Raw genomic sequence first — 23999 nt, forward strand, 5'->3', positions numbered from 1 at the left:
TCATTCCCATTTCCGGAATTATGAGTAATTGGCCGCAAAAATCCTACCACATGAGCACAGGAACAACAAACTTAGTGAGTGCGAGCGATTGCTGGCTGCTGCTGTTAGTGTTCTGTTACATGCAACGCTACTTGCTTAGCACAAAGTGCATCCTGTGTTCCATTTTGAAAAATAGTGCTAAATTCTGGGTTATGCTCCTTGTGAAATGCCATATAATATTGCTTAATTTTGCTGTGGGTCACATAATTATGCTACAGCAAATTACGTGAGTTACACCCACCCCTACTTTGAATAGTCTTGTGTTCGGTCTCTGCTGGCTACGCAAGTTGATTAATGTCTAAACCAATAATAAATAGTGCACTATAATAAAGGTTGTAATGTTTCTCAAGTGAAACATCAAGCTGGTGGATGTTATATTTTAAAAAGCGTTAATTTCAAGTTAAAATTTTCGATTTATTGATGACTGTTTGACTTTTTCATGGTATACGTAATAAAGGCATGTTCCTGGTTTACCTCATTTCAACTTCCAGTGTTTGATATTTCAATTTTGATTTTATAATGATGCAATTTTTTCTTTTTGGTTTATAGCCTAAAACAATTTTGACTCCTTGGGTTGGATTAAGAAAGATTAACGTGTCTTATTGGTGTTGGGAAGATATGTCACCATTTACAAATACCTCGCTCCAGTGGCTGCCAGGTGAACCTAGTGATGCCGGATTTTGTGGGTACTTGGCTGAGCCTGCAACAATGGGACTGAAAGCAGCTGTTTGCATCCAGCAAATAAATGGTAGCATCTGTGAGAGACCTGGTAAGTATTTCTTTAGGGTGGCCTCATGGGTCACATTTTTTTTATAGTTTTAATAATGTTTTCATGTTTGCAGAAAACAAACTTTAAAAATAATCGCTATTGCTGAGTGGCAAATAATTGCAAATGTCTAGTCCTATTTTAGGTTTAATGGAACTTTTAAAGTGATCATACGTTCAAGAGTTTGTTGGTGCTAGAATTTCCTACAGAAAATACTACAGCTTTTCTCCAAGACTCAGCCTCTAGATTTTTTTACATTGAACTAAGTGGTGACTTGGCTAAACCTCTGAAAATACATGTTGATTTTCTAAAACATGTAATAGACATTAATAAATGAAGTAAAACGGTTTAAATCTGTAGTACCCAGACCAAAGTCAATTGCTTTAAACTTTAGTTAGTCACTTTTTGATTTTGGAGTGGAGTTAGTTGTGGTCACGGCATCCCTGTTGAAATGCGTTGAGCCTGTTTGTTGGTTGTTTGGATGATTGGAGATGAAATAAATTCTTTTGAGTGTCATTAATTCCTGTATGGTGTGCGTCCAGCCTAAGCGATGTACTGCGCTTGATTGGCGTGAATACATATATATTAAATATTAGTGTGTGTGTGTATGTGCTTGTAGATATATTCATATATATGTGTTAGTAGAAATATATATTGTGTGTATATATCTCACGTCTAGCAGTTGTCCTTTCTTGCAGCCATTGCTAACAAGGATTTACATATGCATAGTATACAGTGCTTTGCCATGGTTATGATGATCATTTACATCAGCAATTTGTGACACATCATTTAACATTGCATGGCAGTTTTACACAAAACCACAGACTTTGATCTCTGCAGCCTGACTCCAGTGCACGTATGAGCTAGGGTGACTGCACACTTTGTGCATACGTTCCAGACGGCCATCACACAGTAAAAACTGGGTGCAATAGCGGTGACTTCTTGATGTCATGTCTTTTTGACAGGCCTTTTTTGGACGTTTTGTCGACTTCTTCTTCTGAGGATGCCTCCTAGTGTCGAATATCCTTGCGCATGTTAGGTTTTAAGCCTGCAGTGCCTGTCACCGGCTGATGTTGGCGACACTCGCACCTCGTCAGGCTATGATTCCTGGAGCGCAACCACAACACCATAAAGTTCTCTGATTGCCGGCCATGGCTCCGAATTATGCATGTCTGCGGCGGTCAAGATCCTGGTCAGGGGCGAAGGTCCTGGGATCATTCATTGAGTCAGAAGTTATCTTTATCCCGCTTGAAGTCATCAGGACATTCACGTAGGAGGCATACGAAGAAGAGTAAGAAGTCAAATCGTTATTTGACTTCTCCTTGTCCCTCGGGTGACAAGATGAGAAGCCACGGCATGCTAGGCCCCGTTCTTCGGAACCTGCAACTCAGCCGACTCCACACCATCCGGAATTCCCCAAGGCTGAAGCGACCTCCGCTTAGCCAAAATTATTTTATGGGGCTGTGCACCTAATTTTTGGGTGGTCTGACCCAAAAGACGCTCCTTTGGGCCCCGCAATATCGGAAATGGCCTCTCTGGTACCACAGTGGTGGCTCCAGGCCCAGCGGGGTCCCACAGATCTATTCTTGGAGTTGGACTGGCGCCGGTCAATCCATTTCGACCTTCTCCGGTGCAGGCCCGATGCTGATGCTCCGGACCCCCTCTAGCTGTGCCATCCCCATAGTCATCCCTGTCCCCTACACAGAGCCAGAGGGGCTTCTCCTGAGCCTTCTTTTTATTGGTTAGGTCTTGGGGAAGACTGGGAGGGGTCGATGTACCCTTTAGGATATATGCCCTATGATGAACAAAGTGTGAACTAGTGTGAGGACCTGGGTGAAGCCAGCAGCCTAGACTGTACTCCAGATGCTGGTCTGCTTTCTGCCCCTAATGAGGCTACGGAGGAGGGAGCATCATACGCAATGGTGGTGCGTAGGGCGGCTGAGGTCCTGGACCTTCAGTTGCCCACAGTGGCAGTCAAGACTAATCTCTTGACTGAGGTGCTGTAACCGGGAGTCTACGCTTCAGAACTCTTACTTCCATCCATTCAATGATTCCTTCACTGACGTCTTTTTGGGTACCTGGTCCAAACCCAACTCAGGGGCTCTGGTAAAGAGGACGCTTGTCCTCTACAATCGCCCTACACCTGGGACCCAAACTTTCTCACCCAACACCCTACCCTTTCGAATTTGGTGGTACAACCCCCCACCTCCCAGGGGGCTTTCCCTAATGCTCCTCAGATGGGGAATCCAAGAGGCTGGACTCATTTGGCAAGCAGATGTTTTCATCCACCAGCCTGGCATTGCAGTCCTTGAACACTGCATGCTTTTTGGGCCATTATTCCCACACTGTGAAATAAGGTTGCGGGAGTGCTGCCATAAGTTCCAGAAGAGGCCCAGGCTGTACTCTCCTAAGCTATTTCAAACGGTCCATAGACTCGCTTCCTTTGCCAGAAGTAGGATCTGGTTGCTATTCCTGCTACTTTCTGGTTCCCAAGAAAGACAAGTGCCTGTGTCCTCTCCTTGATTTCCGAACCCTCGATCTCTTCCTCAAGAAGGAGAAATTCAAAATGCTCACATTGGATTAGGTCTCGTCAGCCCTGGAGACTGGATGGTAGCGTTGAAGTTGCAGGATGTCTATTTTCACATACACATACTGCTTGTCCATTGGCGCGATCTGCTGTTTATGGTAGGCCACAATCATTTTCAGTTCACAGTGCTTCCTTTTGGGCTTACGAGTGCTCTTCGGGTGTTTGCCAAGGTGATAGCAGTGGTTACAGCTCATCTGCAGAGATAAGGGGTGCCAGTCTTTCCCTATCTCGACGACTGGCTGTTGAAGGTGGGCTCTTCTCCGGCCATCGTCTCCCACCTCCAGACTGCGGAAAACCTCCTGCAGTCGCTGGGTTTCAATATAAACATGTCGAAGTCACACCTGACCCCCTCTCAGACGATCCCTTTCATCAGAGCTGATCTGGACACAGTGCAGTTTCGTGTTTATCTTCTCAAGCGACAAGTCTAGAATATTCAGGCTATAATGCCTGCAACCTGCTGGTGACACATGCCAGATGGCATACGTGTGCTCTGTGGTAGCACCTGAAGTTCCAGTGGGCACAGCATCAGGGGAATCTCTCCTACCTGGTCCAGATGTCAGAGGGCTCTGCGATCGATCTGCAGTGGAGGCAAACAAACTGTGATTGGGTCAGAGGCAGACCCCTCTCCCTTCCCCAGGCAGATCTCACAGTAGTGCCAGATGTGTCTCTCCTGAGCTGGGGCGGCCATCTGGGAGAGGTGGAGATCAGGGGACTCTGGGCTCAGGCAGAATCCAGACTCCACATCAACCTTTTGCATTTCTGCGCGATCCGACCAGCGTTGAAAGCCTTTCTCCCCTCCATCAGGGGCAGGCTAGTGTTCATGGACAACACCACTGCAATGTGGTACTACTACAAACAAAGTGGGGTGGGGTTGTGGACCCTTTGTCAAGAGGCCCTTCTCCTCTGTACCTGTCTGGAATGCTAGGGCATTTCTCTGGTGGTTCAACATCTGGCCGGTTCACTGAAGCCAGATTAGGTGAACTCAGCCGAAGGTGCCTATGGGATAGCGAAAGGCCTCTCCATCCAGAGGTGGTGCAAGGTCTCTTTCAGCAGTTGGGAGAGCCTTAGTTGGAACTGTTCGCCACTGCTGAGAACGTGCAATGTCAGCAGTCCCCGTGGCTGGCCGAATCAGCCAAAACATACGTCAGGTGGGTCATGCAGTTTTATGGGGCTAAGCCCGGTCATTCTTTTGACACACTGCCTCTTCCACCTACTGCAGAGTAGCTTTTGAAGAGAGACTTGTAGATTTTGCTGTTGGAATCATGGGGTGTTTTGGTGAAAGGAGCCATAGAATCCTGGTCTCAGAAATCGGAACTGGATGTTCCTCCCGTTTTGTCTGCTGCAAAAGGGCGGAGGCCTCTGTCCTTTTATAGATCTTCTCAATTTCTTAATGCTAAGGACACATGTTCACTGAGGCCCTGAGAACGAACACTGGATCCGGGAGACAGGATTATAGTGCTGGACAAGCGAGACACCTATTTCCATGGACCCGTTTTGTAGGCCCACAGGCACAAGGTGTGCCATGAGAATTTTCAGTTTGTCGTACTCCCTTTTTGCCTCTCCAGTGCCCCCTGGGTAGCCACGATGGTGGCAGTTGTACATACCTTTGAAGATGGGGTGTACCAGTCTACCCCTACCCTGACGTCTTGACTAATGAGTCAGTCGCTGACCTTCTCCGGATGACTGCAAATTTCCTGACGTTGCTGGGGTTCACAATCCACATGCTAAAGTCACACTGCACTCCTTCTCAGAGGCTCTTTCATTTGAGCCATTCTGAATACGGTGCATTCTGGGGACATCATTCCAGATCAGAGTCGCGGACATTTGGGCTATCAGCCTGATGTTTCAGCCTCTGTTCTTGGTCTCAGTAGAGATTGATGTCTGCTCACCAGGTTCAGGCTTAATCTCTTACACCTACTGCAAGCTTCTTCCACGGGCTGTTTTAACCAGGAATCTATGGTGTCCTGCGGCTGCAACACAGTGTCTCAGCAGGGCACTTTAAAGTTTGTGATGTTCTGCAAATTTTATGATGACCCCAGAAGATTTTTTATTTTATCATTGTTTAAGGGAAAGGGTTTTTTACCAGGTATGCCCTGCACTTTTATATCTCGAGTTGTTACCTGATGAATTTACAATGTTTAACATAACCTGCTTTTTAAGAGCTATCATGGTACTAAGAAACACATGGAAAGACTAGGAGGGTTTCATTTTAGCACTGTTTAATCTCGTTTTTATGGCCTTCATGTCTTGTTTTTCAAAGTCTTTTTATTTATAAGAACGTTACAAGCATGCATACATTACAATCTTGCATCCCTGCCGATCTAATATCGAAAAGTTACAATCCGGTAATGAACATCCAACCTCTCTCCCCCTCCTACCCCCCTTCCCAATGCCACGTCACACATCTGATATATCTAACCCATGTCTCTTCGGATGGAGAGGCACAGATGTTGCAACCTCTATTCCATGTTCTGTTTTTAATGTGTTTTATCTCTTGTATTCTTTTATGGTTGGAAAAGCAACCGAGTAAAGATACTGAACTGAACTGAGTCACTTTTAAATCCAAAGGGCCAATTAAGGGACATAACATTATCAGATAGCTCTGCCTTGTGCTGTTAAATAACCATTCTTTAAAGGTCATAAGAAAGGGCTGGTATTTTTTCCAAGCATTTTATGTGCTACCTTTTGCTACATATTTAGAGTGGTTACCCCAGTGAGTCTGAAATTAATTGTTCAGTGGGTTTTACTTTATGAACTGAAAAAGTAAAATGTATCGATGTTATTTAGATTTACATATTTGCCATTGGCTGACAAGTTAATGCTAAATGTTTGATTTTACTCTTTGCAGCAAATCACAGTGCTAAGCAGTGCCGAACCCCTTGTGCCTCAAGGACGGCTTGTGGAGAGTGTACAAGCGGCAGTTCAGAGTGTATGTGGTGCAGTAATATGAAACAGTGTGTTGACTCAAATGCGTATGTGGCATCCTTCCCTTTTGGACAGTGTATGGAGTGGTACACCTTGAGCAACTGTCCACGTGAGTATATATTGTAGCAGTTCATCTTTAAGTAGTAAAGGTTATCTGTTTTTACAGTGTCATAAGTTTAGCTTATTTACATGGGCACAGAAACTAAATATAGATTTTTGTGATAAGGCCGATAACACTTTGCTGAAAACTTAAGTGAGTACTTTGACTTTTTCCAGATGTTTCTGGACTCATTTGGAGTCTGCTGTAGACTGTTACTGTCCAAACAGGCCCAGTCCCATTTGTTTTTTTAAATGGTATGCTTTTGGCATTTGTGCAGCTGTTACTATTTCAGACATTTTCCACTGACACCCACCAAATTAATTAATAACAACTTAGCCAGAAAATTTTAAGGCACAGACCTGCACATGCCATACAACCTTGTGACATTGCATTATTTTTGTCAGAATGCATTTTTGTACCAAGGATAAGCTATTGGAAGGACATAAACTTCCAGTTCCATTCCATAGTCTCAGATTCGAAAATGGGGATAGAGACTTAATTATGATTAAGTTATATACAAAATAAAATCTTGTTTTTCTCGATTGGCTTGTTTGCTATATAGAGACTTCTCTTTTTTTCTTAATGATCATCGCTAGCTGCTAATTGTTAAGTTAAGATTTGATTAACATAATGGTGATAATGTAGCTCATTGAATTATAAGGGCTTGCTTCAAAAATCTGTGTGTGAATTGCAAAACATAATGCCAGCAGCACTAGCTACAACTTCCTTCTTTCCGAGGACTATCAATGCACTGAAATATTAGGTGTAACTATGTAAAGGACAACATTGCTTGAACTTCCTATTTAAAGGTAAATGCATAATTACATATATTCTGTGTGTATATGGCAACAGCTCTGTTAAGGATTCATGCTCAGTCCTTTTCTGTTACCTTGTGTGTTACTTGAAGTCTGACAACAATACACGGATCCTTCAAAAATGAGTTGCGCATGTACGATTTTAGGTGAAGTAATACATGTTAGAATAATTCCAGCAGTATGCATGGGCCTTGAAACACTCTTTTTTTTATTATTTATGTCTGTATAAAATCATCATAAGCTGCAACTGTCCTCATGCTCATAGGATAAGCAGCGCCCGTTTGAAGTATATCTAAGGACTGATTATTTCTTAAGTGTAGACTGACATATTCTAGGCAACAAATGTCCAGACTGTATTGCAGAGTGTGAGGTGCAAAATGTTTAGTATGTGTAAAAAAACAAAAAAGTGCAGCCTCTTAGGCCTGTGAAAAAGAGTTCTTGTTTTAAAGTTACTGTAGCTTCCTCCACCCCTGATGCGTGCTTTGACAGTTACCTCTTAGTTCTTTTTTACACTACTGGACATAAAAGTTGAAGAAGAGAGAAAAAGAAAAGAATGGAGCAATCCTATTTAAAAACATCTGAAAAGCAGCCACGTCCTGCAAGACTCCTACTGAATCCAAGGACAGGAGATTGAGAGGGAAAGATGAGAACCAACACCACTCCCTGCCATTCAAGATGGACGTCTCAGGTAACGCCGTCACGTTCCTGGGCATCGTCCCAAACATGTTTATTCGAAGGCTGGCTCAACACCAATGGCATTGACATAACAGGAGGCATTCCAGGTTTTTGACATTAAGACTCACTTAAGACAGTTCGATTCTGTTCACTTGATGTAGAAAATCCACTCACCAAGCCCTGCATTCCCACACCTATCAATATTTTCAGATCTGGATGCTTAACCATAATCCAGTTTGGGTCGTCTGCTTCAGATGTGTGGGTGAACAAAATGTCACAATCTGCTGTAATATGTTGGAGGCAAGTTCCCTCGAGAAGCTGCCAACTTCTCCGGAGGAAAAAGATCTTTAGATAATAAAAGAGTAGAAAAAGGGAATGACAACAAACACAATGTGACATGAAAATTAATGAATTGGGAAAGTCTAGAAAAGCTGCAGAGCCTCCTAAAAAGGCAGCTGCAAACCTGCTAGCAGGTGAGTGGCATTTAGGAGAGCAGGAGCAGCAAAAATGAGCACAAGACAAAACAGGCTTGTTAGACCTGGCACCTTGGCGTGAGTCTCCCTTCCACTTTTTGCTGATGTGCCTCCGATGTTTTGCTGGTTTTCCGATACTCAGGGCACTGCGCCACGGCTGATCCGTGCCGCAGTGCAAGTGCTCCCTACTGTAAACTGTACATACGATTGGTATCCATGATTGGTGCATTGGATTTACTGTTAGTCCCTAGTAAAGCGCACGAGGGAGTGCCAGGGCTTGTAGATGCCAATACTGCTGGTGGGCCTGCAGCGCTGGTTGCGCCACCCACCGAAGCAGCCGTAAAGATGTGTCTGGGAACTGCGACCGCAGAACCCGCGTGTGGTCTCGTACTATCACGCTAGCTGGGCAAGTGTCCCCACTTGCCAGCACCGACCCTTCCCTTGACCACATATTAGTCACCCCTATGGTAGGCCTGCGGGCAGGGTGCGTTGTAGGTGCAAGGTAGGACAAGCCCTGATGTGCGTGGCATGTCCTAGTAGTGACTTACAACGAAGACCGTATTTCACTACTGAAGGCTACCTGCTCCATTAGGCCAGGCTGAGCTGCGAGGGTTATTACACCCTATAATCCCCGCAGGCTCAAGGAGCATGGTAGTGAGTCATGTTTAGTATGCCTGAACTCGGGATAATGAGATATTTCTTGTAGTCAAGTTTATTTCAGTATCCTGGGTTTGCAAATGCTACTTTTAGAAAGTTAGCATTTGCTTGCTTAACCATTTCAGCCGCCTCTGCTGGTGTGTATCTGACTGTCTGGGATGTGTGAGTGACAGGGCTGGAGGGATGACGGGTGGTGAATGCGCAGATTACACCTTAGTGGGAGGTAGGAGTGCCTCTTGACTCGAGCTGTCACTGTGCTCGACCTCCACAATGCTGGCTCCACCCTCCTGGGGAGCGGCGGATGACTCTGCCGGCACCTGGCCCAGGAAGGGCGAAGCCCCCATCAACAAGGTACTCTGGCCACTCCCGTCCGGACAATGCTGGCTCCACCTCCTGTGGGGCGTCTGATGCGCCTGCCCCTCACACTAAAAGCAGAAGCCGGAGTACACCCGCGGGGGTACTCCAGAACTGAGAGTGGCTATGCAAAGGCCCCCCTGGCCTGCGAGAACAAAAGAATTGGCCTATAAAAGACGGAGCCCTGCTCCTTGAAAATTAGATCCGGTTTGGGCCACAGAAAGACTCTGCCCTACGAGAAGGACCGTGAGAGACAAGGAAGGGTGCTGACTCTTGCCTGTGTCTGGTGCCTTGCTGCTGAAGGAGAGGAAGACAATAAGACTACGAAAAGACTGCTGTGCTACTTGTGCCAAACTCTGCAAAGAGATCTCCAAGGGCTTGCAACTGAACTTGCCCCCTGACCAGCGTCCCAGGACCAGTGGACGCTACCCCCTTGGAAAGCGACTGCGGGTGCTGACCATCGCCGCAGCACTGACGGAGGAATCTCCTCTAAGGCATCAACATCCTCCCGACCACCGTGACCGGGGCCCAAAGCAACAGCGAAAGCAAAGTGAGGACCAGCCGCCGCTGGCCCGAACACCGTGACCGCAACTGCACCGGGAGCCCGAGAGCAAAGCAAAGGAGGACCTGTCCGGTCCGAGCTATCGAGGTGAAGGCATAGCGAGCCCTCACTCACCTGCAAAGACGGACAATTGCCCTACGAGAATCCGCAAGGTCGGTAAGCCTGCCCGACAGCCCAGCTGTGAGCCCACAGCTGCACCGACATTTGGCTGGGTACGTCCTGCACTTGGGGACCGTACTGCCACTTGTCACCACCGCACAGCCGCCGCCTCCAGGGTCGGAGCGGACGACGAGGAAAGGACCCTGCCGCCACAGAACACCGCTGCCCCGGACGACCAGTGACCTGCTCGGCCGAAGAGCCGCAACGATCAGCGACCCCGGGAAGGCAACGCGACGTGGGACAGATCCCTTGGAAGCCGCCGGCTCCACAAGAACATTGAGTAACCCCGGCCTACGGGCCTCAAGATAACTTCCATAAGAACTGTGGTAACCCGAATTAAGTAACCTGCAACCGTCTTCATAAAGTTATTGACTGTATTCATAAGCCTGCTTAAAATCTATATAAAGATATATATTTTTTTCAAGAATACAGTCTGGTCTCGTTGTGTGGTGGGTTGGTTGTAAAGGTGTACTGTTGCAAGTGTTTAACCCTATGTGCCCCAAAGATTAGCCTACGACTGCTTAAGCCACACTACCTAGAGGGTAAGCAGAGGTTGTCTGGAAGGTAACCCTCAGCCCTGACGAGGAAGAGAGAGTCCCTGCTTGTCGCTAGTGTTACACTGCGCCAACTAGAGCCTCCCCCTTCCTACAAGGCTCAAGTGAGAGACTCTCCCAACCCGCAGCTGTGGTATTTGTACAGCATCTTCCGAGGACCGCGAACCGGGAAAGCACTGCGGTTCTCAGATGGGCAAGAAGCTACAGATGCAACACAGTTTTTTCTAAATTGACATTGAGAATCTCAGCAAAGTAAGCATCGCCATCTTCAACAAAGAGACTTAGGGCAATTCCATGACGAAAGTGTTTCATGTCCGGCCTTTCCTCCCCATCCTGTATTCTCATTGGAAATAGCTCCTTTTCCTGCTCACCATATAAGGCTAATCTTTCCTTTTCAATTTCCATTGCAGGTGCCTTTACATCTCCCTTAAACACTAAAGAGGTTTGAGATGGAATTGAGTGGCCCACCATATATCCCGCCCGCATGATTAGTACTCTAGAATTAAAATGTGCTGTTGCGTTGCTCCATCAAAACTTCACTGGTGTCAATGAATATTGTGAAGGTCAGACAGCAGACAGCATACTTAATTCGTTCTTTCTTCCTTTTCTTTATCCTGGATATAAGAGAGCGAACAGGTTAAGCCCTCCTGGGCTCTTCTCAGGTTGTAGATAACAGGTTCAGCCCTCTTCTGATCTTTCACAGGTCCAGGAGTTTTAAGACCTGGGAGCCTTGAGGTGCCACATTTGTGCCTGGCATGAGTCTGTAGGTGGAATGACTCCTGCAGACACCCTAACCAATGGCGGTAATGGTGCCGGTGTTCACACTACCCTCTTAGTCCATTTTCAAGATGGCCAAAGTTTTAGCTCCACTGAACTTGGGTTTTAAAGTGTAGGAGTGTGTTGGGGGAATGTACCATTGTAATCCTGGTGTCCTCCCATATATAACACTAAAATCCAGTTTTAGGCTATAAAAACAACAAACAACAAACTCAGACAGAAGTCTGTTAACTTCAAAGCTGAGCTTTTTAGCAACCAGACAGTGGATACACACAAACTGTTATGCCATTCTGTTTTTCCTCATTTGACGTGTGCCAAAATATTATATGTAAACCCAGCAGACCTGTCAAACTGGCTGTGACACTGTAATGGCACAGAGAATGCTCACAGCCTCACCCCGGTGGTCACTCTAAACCAGTTTTAAGATACTCTCCCTCCCAGTAGGGCTGGTGCCTGGCTGACTAAGAGGACGAAAGGGGTGGCAGACATAGGGGTGATCTACACTGTCTGTGACAGGGTAACTATTACAAAACAATGGGGTGACCCAAGATTAGCCCGAAGGACCTGGGTAATACATGATACAACAGTTCTCCAATCGTAAGTGGAAAGAAACAAAGGGGTACAGAGTAAATTAATTTCTCCAACCCTTATGTGTAAAACTAAAAACATGAGGTTAGGGCAGGACAACAGAAACCATCAAAAAGAATTTAGACACACACATGTAAATTACCAAACATTTTAGTTGACCGGGAAGGCACCTTTGAAGTGCATGAATTTCTCTGGGATCTATAAATGCAGTGGAGAATTATTCTAATATTTATGAATTAAATGAAGATTCCTATGATGCAGGTTTAGGACTACAAATTAGTAACCTTACATTATTTAAAATAAGGCGAGGAGTTTGCAGTTTCTTTAAATGCCATGCTGATATCTGAATATTTCACAGTTAATGTCTTGAAGGTTTAATTCCTTAAAACTGTGAAAATGAGTTAAGCAACTTCATATTAAGTGACCTTAAAAGACAGACACAATTTTTGTTTTAATTGTAATATTTTTATTACAATCTCAATTAACAATGCATTACAAAATAAGCCATCTCCTTCAAACATTCCAACAACACTTTGCTGTAGGGGGTGCAGTATCCAAAAGAATCATAGATTTGCCATGCACATTGACTTTTTCCCCCAAAACCTTTTCCCCCCAAATAGCCAGTAAAATTGGAACTTGTAGGAGACATCATGTTAGCAAATCAATACTTATATAAAGTCCATCTACGAAGAAGCAAGTTCAAATCAGATGAAATCGCTTTGCAACAAGCAGAAGGCTCCTGGGAGGCACAGACACTTTTTTCGGCATGGATTCTGGTGCCCGCCAATTAGATCTATCTACCCTTCGCTCACCTAGTTTATAGTACCTAGGAGTGGACTCATCCTGAATTATCCAGCTTTGTCTACACTTTATACAACAGGTCCACTCGGAATTTATTGGATCACGATATATGTGACGCTCCTTGAGTGCATTTGGCATTAGGAACATGGTGACCATGAAATACTGAGATAGCGCATAGTGCTCCCTTTTGGATTGGAGGTGTTCTTGAATTGGCAGTTTTATTGGACCATTATGAAACACCTTATACTCTAGCTTGCCTTGAAGAAGTGCAATGTTTAGGATGAAACACGTTGGCTGTTTCTCTGCTGTGTATACCATTTTTTTACAATGAACATGTCTGAATAAAAGACGAATGTTGAACATATGCTTGGATATCGATCTGAATTGTTTGACTACTTTACATATAACTGTTTCATGGTGCACTTTCTTTTTGTTTTGTTATTACTCTGTGTTACTACCTGTAGACAAGTGCTTTTTAACTTTTTGGCCTCTTTTTAAAACCCGCACTTAATCATTATTGGAATCCAGGGTTGCCCGGGGAAACAATATTGGAATCTGGAGACCACCACTGAGTTATTACTGGATGCCTGGGCCTCTAGCCTAAGAGGTTATGATGATTTGAACGACAAAACAGTACACAAATAGAGAAACAAGCATTTATCAAACACAGGAAGAAATGTGTTACATACATTAAAATTAATATAATTTTTATAAGCTAATACAGACTGCAAACTGCAGATTTTTCATCTTTAAAATATTCCTCAGTCATCCTACTGGGTCTGGAAAATCTTGAGCAGTACTTCTGCATGAGGGTATGTGGCACTGGTCAGCTCTGTGCTGGAGTCATCTGTGCCAGATGTAACTTGTGCTGTGCCTATTTAAGCACCACCCAGTGCTCTGACATCAGTTCTTGTCTTTCTGCGCCATCAGTGCGGATCCAGGAAGAGCTACCTCTGAAATTTTTTAACTGTGCTTTTTATTTCATCAAAACTTTTTTTTATTTTTTTTTTTAGCAAGTTGCTCCCAGTGTGCCTTAGGGGTATGTCGCTTCACAAATCAGTGAGTTTTAAACACTGTGAAGCCTGTGACAGGCAAATAGCTGTGACATACTACTCCCCACGGGTTTGCTTGTGGTGACTGGAGGCAGGCCGTGACTCAAAGGTCTGCCCTGACTGCCTTGCGATTAACCCCATGGCAGACGGACAGTTTGCGTTGAAGATCCTGATCACTTTGCACCAGATTACCTCAAACTATTTCAGGTCCACTCTCGTGGAAGTTCCAGGGCCCCCTCTCGGAATCGTACCCGTTGGTAGTCGTCGAGGTCAAAATCTTCATCAGGTAGATCCAATAAGATCAAAGAAGGCCAAGAAGTTTGAGCTCTTCGCCTTTCCCAGGCATCGGACGGGGTGCTGAAATGACGCCACACGTCAAGGCCCAGCTACCACACTTCGCAGAATGGCCCCTACCCAATTGAAGAAATTCTATGAGGTTATGAACCTCCTCTTTGGGCGAGCCAACCCCTCTGGAGCACCTTCGGGCCCCATGAGTTCTGAAGGTGCACCAACTGGATTTTCGCTGATGGGTTCACCCTCTGCACCAATGGGGACCCTTTGGATCCATTTTTGGACTCTGGCTGAGTCCAGTCATGAATCCACAACCTTTAGCGGAGTCTAGTCCAGAGGCGCCTTTGCCAGTGCCGTTGTTGCCCTTTGGCGGTGCTGACCCCATTGTTATTCCTGGCTCTGCTACGGAGTCGAACCAGCGTCGGCTCTGGTGCCGACTAGACCAAGACCATCTGCATCAGAGACAGTGCCACTGTTTTCTGACTGACCCTTTGAAGAATATGCTTGCGGTTGATATGAGGGTCTTTGTAGTTACCCTGAACACCTTGAGAAACAATAGGCAGAGGATAACTGGTATGGGGACCTGACTGATGACAGTGGTCTGGACACCTTGCCAGACCCTGGCCTGGTCTCTCCTCCTAGTGTGGCTATGAAGGAAGGGGCTTCCCTTTTCATGATGGTGTGGAGGGCGGCTGAGGTCCTGGACTTTACGCTGCACTGTTAGAGGTAAAGACCGATAACTTGAAGGAGGTGCTTCAACCCAGGGTATACCACACGAAATCTCTCCTCCCCTTCAATGAACCCCTCACTGATATACTGCTCAGAGCCTGGGCCAGTCCTGCACAGGCACTCCTGTGCACAAGATGATTGCCCGCCGCCACCACCACCACCACCACCACCACCCCTCTCTTGGGGACCCAGCTTTCCTCACTCAGCACCAGACCCCCTGAGAGCGTGATCATGCAGGGCTCGATGTCCAAGGTTAACCCTTGTGCATTCCCGATCACTCCACTTGATAGGAAATCTAAGAGTGGAACACAAAACGTGGCTGGGTTAACCTTGCGCAAAGTTAACTTTAACAGTGAATCCTAAAGTAAATTGCTCCAGGGAACAAGGGATAAACGTCCACTTACGTCCGCAAAATTCCTCTGTGTAAACACACAGAATACAAGAAAAAAGAATTTGCCACAACTTTAGAAGCTCTGTAGATGACGACTGGAGTACTCCCAGAAATTCCTATACAATTTCTTTTTGAATCGCAACGGATTCATGAACTATATGGAAATATTGAACCTATTTATGATGGATGGAGACTTGACCGTTTGAAGAGAATACGGTGTTACCTAGTCTTTTACAGTACTGGACCATAGACAGGTCATACCTGGAATGTGGTGTATGAATTCATGAGGAGTTTCTCATGCCCTGAAGAAGTCATTGGGTGATTGTTTCCCTTGACAAAACACGTGTCGGCTTTGTTTTTCTGGCTACATTTTGTACAATTCCTATGAATATTGTATGAAGATTGACTATATGATGGAAACCTCACATTTGTGAAGAGAAAATAAAATACAAGGAACTGATTGAATGAACTTACAATATTGAAAGAATATGATCTGGTTTTTCTTTTCTCTTAAGACTCCATATTTGCGGTGCTGTGCTCGGGGACAGGAAATCTAAGAGGTTGGACATAATTTATTTTTCTTAAACTTTATTTTTCAGTTTACGTAACCTTTACAAGAACATCCAATTGGCATCACTACAATGTATGCATACAATTCCACAACCTCATTATTGGCACTTAGGAACATTGGCAGTATCCAGAAAGGTTCAGACACATAAGGAGTTGATCGAATAGCAGACAAATAAAAAACATCATGAGGAAGCAGCCAAGCATGTCACAACTATAGGTGGTATATAACTCTAGGGGTCATCCGCTCCCTCACCCTCAGACCCCGACCCAATTGGTGCACACACCTCGCCACTCGCACTGCCAGACTCGCTCTGGGAGGACCGCACCCTCTCTGCCAGTCCCGAGGCACACATGACGCGCCAGGCGACTAAGTCTCCTGTAGTTTCTTGTCTCTCTCAGTAAGTTGCATGTGGGTTTCCTCGGCCAGGGACCACTCTCTAACATCCCTAAGCCAAATGGGCACCTCTTGAGCCCTCTATCCCATCCAAGTGATCGCCACCCTGCGCCTGGCAAGCACCAACATCAATTGTAAAAGTTTATAGGAGAACTAACTTTTCTTGGGCCTGCAAACAATGCAGGGGGTTCATTGCTATCTGAAGGCTTGTAGTGGTGACTATACAATCCACCACCCCCACCCAGAAACTCCTGACCGGAGGACAGTCCCAGGCAAAGTGTAAGAAACCCGCTATCTCCGCGCTACATCTGGGGCAGCTGTCTCCCCTGTCCCTAAATATACGTTTCAGTGAAACTGGAGTCGGGTAGGTGCCATGTAGAAAGTTAAAGTGTATCAATTTGAACCGTGCATTACATGATACCTTGCGCGTAAGGGAACCTATACGCTTTCGCTGGCCCTGTTCTAGAGCAGTACCGAGATCCGCCTCCCACGACAACCAGGACGGCGGCACCGCAGGGGTGGGGTCCTGTTTCATAGCCTTATACAGTAGACAGATCAGTTTACGTCCCTTACCGCAAGAAAGGAGTATGTCCAAGGTGTAGGTCATTGGTGTTGCGTCCGGGCATTGAAGACAGGTAACCTTCACTACATCCTGAAGACCCTGATAGTGCAGGTATTGTCCTCTCCCAAGGCCGAAGGCCTCCTCCGCCTGTTCATGAGTTAGGAAGGACTTGTTGGGGTAGAGATCAGCTATAGCCCCGCATCCACCCTCCCGCCAAGAGTGGAAAGACATGTGTTCCTCCATGGCAACGAAAGGGGCCAGTATCCAGACCGGTGCTCCCTATGGAACGGCGCCCTCCGTAAGACCCTCTCAATAAACCGCTGTCAGATGCCCGCCGCATGCCGCACTACATAAGAAAGATTCTCGTCCACTCCACTCCCCTGCATCAGCGGGACTGTAGCCTCTGGATATCCGCCCTACCCGCAAGGAGGCGCAACCCCAAGTATCCGTGTCCGCGAACCACCGGGCCGCAGGCTGTAGCTGTGCCGCATAGTAATATGTCGAAGCATGGCCCTTCCAGACCTCCCTCCTCGTAGCTACGGACAACAGTGTGGAGTGCTACCCTACTACGCCGGACCGCTCAGAGCAGGGACGTGAGCAACGTGTTAAAAGTGTGGAAAACTCGTGGGGGAAGAGGACACAGTGAGTTCTGGAGGACATATAGCGTTCTGGGAAGCATTACCATCCGAGAAAGTGGCAAAGAATTCCAAAAGGACACAGACTGCTGCAAGGTAGTGAGTATCCGATCCATATTACGGGTCAGCAATTGTGAATCCGTCGGGCCACCTGTATTCCAAGATAATGGAACCCCTCACGTTCCCATCGCTCTCAAACGCCTCGAGGAATACCTGCAGGAGGAGGCGGGAAAGTGTACCCTCGAAAGCCTGATAAAATTCAGGAGGGAACCTGACGCTCCCCGGGGACTTAACCTGTGGCAGGCGCAGCAATGCAGAACGCACCTCACCCAGCGTCAGGGCGGCCTCTAATTCCTCCTGTGCTGCTTGGGAATCGACTGTATGGTCAACCCTTGAAGGTAAGGGAGATAGGAGGCCTCGGAGATGGCAGGGTCCGCGGCATACACCTGCTGTAGGTGAGACTGGAGAACTCATAGGATGCCCACTTCTGAGTGGACCACGCCTCCTGTAGGCCCCCGCAAGGCCACAATTCTCTCTGGGGCCTGCTCCTGGCGAAGGATACCAGCCAAAAGGCGACCTGATTTATCGCCCTCCCTGTGAAGGCGCTGTCTATATTGGGCGAGGGTATTTCTGTCAAGCCGTTCTAGGATATCATGAATGCCAGACAGAGCATCCCGTTCCTCTGCTTGCGGTAGAGCATCAGGAGCTTCTGAGGTTTGCAGGCTTAGGAGGCTACCCTCCGCATCTCGTAATTCCCGGTGGAGCGGTCTCCGAACCCCGTAGGTGAGGCCCATGCACGCCCCTCTCACCACCGCCTTTAAGGCGTCCCATCTTGTTGCCAAAGTGAGATCCCCTCCCCCCAGTTCAGGTCCGCTTAGTCGTTAAGAGCGGTTTCTATATGTTGTTTCCCCACCTGGTCCTGAAGGTCGTCCGTCGGCAACCTCCAGGTCCGGGAGTGGGAGACCAAAGCCCCCCAATTCACCACACATGCCACCGGAGAGTGATCAGATAAACGCACCCAATGGGTAACCCCAAGTGACATGTTTGACTCTGTTTGCCACCAGAACCCTGTCCAAGCGACTATATGTATTGTGAGTGGAAGAAAAACAGGTATACACCTTCTGAGCCGGGTTTCTCTGATGCCAAACATTGAGCTCCTATATTCCCCATGACCTCCCTAAGCTTCGCTGTCATTCGTGGTTTAGTGCCTGCTCGGTGTGGGAACCTATCTAGAGTGGGATCTAGGACACAGTTAAAATCCCCAAACCAAAGCACCGGTGCCTCCAAGTCTAGGATCAGAACCTCCTGAAGGGTGCACAAGAGTTTAGTATGGGGATTTCCCTACCATCCAGTTTCGCTCGAAGGAGCAGGTACCTCACGTGAATGTCCGCTTCAAAATATTGGACAGCAAACCGGACCCCAGGGGCCACCCATACTAGGACCCCCCTGGCATATGTAGAAAACAAAGAGTGGAACACCTGACCCCGCCACTTTCTCCCTAATTTTTGGGCCCCATTATCTGTAAGGTGAGTTTCCTGGAGGCACGCAATTGATACCTTGTGCCTGCGAAGGGAGGACAGGACCCTATATCTTTTGGTGCATGTACCCAGCCCCCTCACGTTACAACTCAAAAACGTATATCCCATGCCTGATGACGTGTCCGAACAAGCCATAGTTCTCTACCTCTGTAACCACCCCGGTCCTGTGCCCGAAATGTAATACATACGATGCCTGCAACATTCTCCCTCCAAAAACCCCTCCAAAAACATCAACCACCCCCCTCCCACGAGCAATATACTTTCAACAACAAAACCTGCAGATATTCCCTTCCCATGCTGGTGCCAGGACGTGCACAGCCACCCGATACGCCCAACCGGTCTGAACCGCCGAACAGATAAAGAAGAGAACTTCCCACCCAGCTCCCGACAACCAGCTGTTCCAACATCAAATATAGGGGCTCAAACCATCATGTGATATATATACTCCACTCTCAAACCCCCCGCCCCACTAGTAGCAGTGCCCCCCACTTGGTGTGTATAGTCCCGATAGATAGAAACCGTGGCGTTTTCAAAGGTGAGGTTCGCTGTTTCCCTAGCCTCTCTCGGGATACAGTCCCTATCCCGGTAGTTCAGGACCATAGCAATGAGGGCTCGTGGTGGAGCGCCCGGCCTTGGCGGCGGGACCAGCGCCCTATGGGTCCGCTCAATTACAAAGACCTCAGACAAGCCCGTGGGGCAGAGTGTTGTACGGATCCAGTGTTCCATTAAAGCGCTCCGCATTGTCCATCTTCTAGCGTTCTGGAATGCCAAGGACCCTGATGTTACTGCGGCGTGCCCTCCCTTCCGCATCTTCTGCCCTGCGCTCCAGCGCCCCCGTCATGCGGTGAGCTGCGAGACAGTCTTCCTCAGGGACGCCACCTCCCCCTGCAGCTGGACGATATTCCCCTCCGCGGTAGAGACTTTATCCGCCACTTTCCGCAGATCCACCCGCAGCAAGTTCACGGCTATGGAGACTGTTTCAATTTACTTATCCAGGACGAAACGGAACCCCTGTATCGCCTGCAAAAGTTCTGCCTAGGAGGGCTCGCCAGCCGCATCGCTCTGTCCCGACTGACTCGTGATCCGCTGCGAAGGGAGTCTCTGTGTGGGAATTGCGTGATAGTGTTGGGTTGAGAGGCGTGTGGCAGCCTGTCTTTACCCATCATAGTAGCTTGAAGGGATCGCATCGGGCCCTCGAGCGTCAGAGGTGTTGCTAGGCGGCCACCCCCCATGGCCCGGAGAAATGTGAAGAGCTCGATGTTGTTCCTCTGGCCCTACGGAGTCGCAGCCTCAAGCGCCACCACTCCTCACTCACCGCTGCTTTCTCCGGAGAGTTCCCGGTGGATGCAGGAGAGGACCCCCAGTTTCAGGTCACGGAGCCCGAGCTGCCAGGTCCCAACGGCTCCGTGGAGTACAGACACGACGCAGAGGCTCAACACCAAGGATCAAGCTGGGGTCTAAACTTCCGCCCCCTCCGCAAATAGTCCGGTGCCAGTTCCCAGAGCTCTCCCAGATGTCCTCCTCCTTTGCCTACAGGCAGGTGCCAGGATCAAGACTAGGGCACAGCCCCCCAGCCACCACGCGCCCAGCGCCGCCTGCAGCAGGCTCCAGCTACAGGCCTCTTCACTGCAAGGTAGGCCACATCCCCAGCCTCGCGTAGGTCCGGTACTCCAGCCGCCAAGCCCTAGCTTCACAGCCGGCAGCTGCCGGCCACCGGTCCGGCCCACCACCGCCCAGGGCACTCCTCCCGTCCCCGCAGTCCAGAGCACACCTCCAGGGCCGGTCCGAATGTCATCGCAGGCGGGTCCAACTCCCACGTCGACCCACGAGGATCTCGCCGCACTCCTCCTCACCAGTCCTGCACCCGCAGGGTCCGGACGCGCCGCAGGAGTCCGGCTCTTCGCGGGAGGCCCCCGATGGTATCGGACGCCTTTCCTGCAGCAACGCCTCACTCAAGGCAGGCTGCGACGGGCATCAGGATCAAGTTGCACTACTGCCCACGTTGATATAGGCCGCAGTCCCGGCCTCGCGTTAATCCGGCCCGGCAGTCCTGGATCAGGATGTACCTCTCGGTTGCAGAGGCCCCCAGAGCCCCGCAAACCTGATCCGAGCACCTTACTAAAGGATCAATTATAGGATTGCAGCGCTGGCCTGTCGGGATCCGAAGGAGCTCACGTCCTGTCTGCCATGCTGCTTAGCCACGCCCCCCGAGGTTGGACCTTATTGGTGTGAGTGAGGACATGGGGTGTATTATATAGTGTGGTTTTGTAAACCTGCTTGTAATACACTCACCAACTCCTTTCAGACCTTTGGGTTTTGCATGACAAACCCTACACTCCATCCTGGGTAGCTGTGGCACTAAGCAGAAAGGCTTCCAAAGAGTAACAAGTGTTAAAGCATTTAAACAGCACCAAAACAATTGAAGAAAGAATCATTCCGACACAAAAAATGCAATACTAATTTAAAAATAGACTGCTATTATAAGAATTTAGACACTAGAGGGAAAATAATCCAGTGGAAGGTTCTGGAGTTATGGATATTTGCAAGCCATAATTAAACAGAGCAATTTCGCTCAACCGCAAACAAGCCTTGACAAAGTCAACAAATTGGACACTTCAAAAGTTTTTCGAAAAAAACTTGTGTAAGTGTCAGTGTGGTTTGTTAGAAGTACTTCGGATGACCACCTCAGACAGAGCTAGTCAGGGGGACCAGGAAGGCCCTCTGGAACAGCTATTCTTCAGCAGTTCTGGGTACTTTTTTTTAATGGATTCCGAAGGGATGAAGGATGCAGAACATGCTCTAGGGATGTTGTGGATGCGATGCGGTCGAAGGGTGTCTTCCTACAGGGATTCCTCGGTCCACAAAAAGGATGAGGGAGTCCTTCCTGGCTGCAGGGTGGACGTTCCAGGAAGTCCTCCCTGGTCTGGCCGAAGACCAGTTGCCAGCGGACTACCAGCCGCCCGTTGTTGCAGTCACAGGGCAATCTTTCCTGGGTTGATAACTCCCCTTCCGAGGGTTCCTTCAACTGTGACAGCACTTCATAGGTCAATAAACTTTGGTGCAACACTGTGCGTCCAGTCTTGGTCCTTGGTGTGCGCAGCAGCTGTCATAGTGGCTTGAAGACTTTGGGCTACCATTTTGCCCCAGCAGGCTTCTTCAGTTGTTGTGTCCCTGTGCTGCAAACAGGAGGCCAGTCTGCAGGCCCTTGGATTTCTCTTGGCTACACTGGGATCTGGAGACAGATTCTCCCTGAGCATGACATGGCAGGCATATTCCTTTCCTATGCAGCAGGTGCAGCAGTTGCAGTCCTCATCTGTTCAGCCACTTTGCTGGTCCCTTGGTGCAGCAGGATAGTCCTTCTTCGGTCTTTAATCCAAGTTGGCCAAGATCTGAGGTTTGAGTGCCAAGGGTGCCCCCTTTATGCTCGGAAAATGCCCTTCAGGCAGTATGCAGTTGGTAGCAATGGGCTACCAGTTTCATTCCCACCTTGTGACCACTTTGTATGTCGTGTGGCATTTGGCTATCTCATTATGCACCATTCTGCCCAATCCCAAATTGGCGAGGCCCCTCTCTTGATGGTCAGACCTCACTAGACCATCCCCAGGGTGTGGCTACCTCTGGGCTAAACGTCCCTGTGGAAACTGGTTTGGCAACTGGTTATCCTTCTCTGCCTCATGTGCCAGCTTGTATACCTTAAAAATGGGGCAGCCCTCCCCCCTGGTGTTAAACATCTGTTCTTCAAAGGTGGTTTCACCTCCGAAGCATGCCTCTTGGGGTGAACACCCAAGTGGCTTTCTGCAGTAGGGAGGGGACACCTCCCTTGTCTTTAATCCCTCATTGTCTTCCTTCCTGAGAGGTAACAGCTTTCTTCCCTGCTGGAGAGACTTATTATGTGGAGCAGGCTCCATGTGTGCCTAGAAAGACACAGGAGTTGTGAAGGCAACAAAGTGTCCGCTTTGCTAAAGCCCCACAGTGCAAATAGTTACATTAATTTAGACGTGCGATACAAGTCAGGCTTAATGTAACAAGCTGTTTGATACCTTGGAATACCCACTTTGGTCACATGGTTCAGGAGTTAACACAGCTGAGGGGTCAGCGAGTAACCCTGTACTCGCCAACTGGGCGACCAAGTCTTTCCACTGTAAAAATAGTGCTTCGCTTGTTTTACTGTTAGGGCATGTAGAGTACATAATCCTGCCTGTGCGGTATGTTGCATCATGCTTTTCAGGCTCGGTAGGCCTACCTACTGCACGACTGCTCTACCAATCTGCAATGGCTGACTGGGGGCTTGTTTCATTTTTGCCACCCTGGAGGCCCCCCAGTCAATGCTGCATGCCCTTCAGTAGCCCTCTAACCTACATGTCCTGGGTACCCTTTGATCGAGAATTATAGGTAAGTTAGCCATTTCAAAATGGGTATAGCCAATTCGAAATGCACTTTCAGATCAGGGCACTGGTACTGAGGTCTGATTAGTAGGACTTGGGGCACTTTGAGTCAAAACACTAACAGCATTATTCACGACTAGGGGGTAACCATGCAAAAAGAACTATTTCCTTACATCTGGTTATGGCATTTTTTCTTCCACCCTCCTTGCACTGTCTCTGCCAGTATACTCGCACAGTGTGGGACTCTGTTGCACAAGTGGTGCCCATGGTCTTACGCCCAAGCCATCCTAACCCAAGCTTTTGCCATTGGCAGGGATGCAGCTAAATTCACGATCCGCTGCAGACTGGACATGCCTGGCTTGCTGGGTAGAGCTGTTGCTTTGTTTGTGGCTCTTCACTGTCATGCCTGGCTGAGTTCAACCGGCTTCTTAGGGGATGTCCAAACATCCCTTATGGGCATGCCCTTTGTTGGCACTTGCCTGTTTTGCTCAGGTGCCTCAAGGGCAGTAGGCTCACCATGGCCCCACAACAACCTCATTCTGCCTTCCTCTCCTTACGTGCCCACAGAAGGGGCTATCGGCTATGCCATTGCCCCATTCCCACCACGGCCAGCAGGCTAC

General features: G+C 48.1%; 1 protein-coding gene across 1 annotated transcript in view; it reads left to right on the forward strand.

Annotated features, from left to right (window-relative positions):
- The window catches only part of ATRN (attractin), a 960574-nt gene that overhangs the window by 379602 nt on the left and 556973 nt on the right, over nt 1-23999 (forward strand). Inside the window, exons 16-17 of the mRNA XM_086964304.1 lie at nt 589-808; nt 6241-6426. Of these exons, the coding sequence (XP_086820430.1) occupies nt 589-808; nt 6241-6426 (406 nt within the window). The remainder of the gene's footprint in view (nt 1-588; nt 809-6240; nt 6427-23999) is intronic.

This window comes from Lissotriton vulgaris, chromosome 3_2 (genome assembly GCF_964263255.1).
Source record: "Lissotriton vulgaris chromosome 3_2, aLisVul1.2, whole genome shotgun sequence".
Classification (NCBI taxonomy): domain Eukaryota; kingdom Metazoa; phylum Chordata; class Amphibia; order Caudata; family Salamandridae; genus Lissotriton; species Lissotriton vulgaris.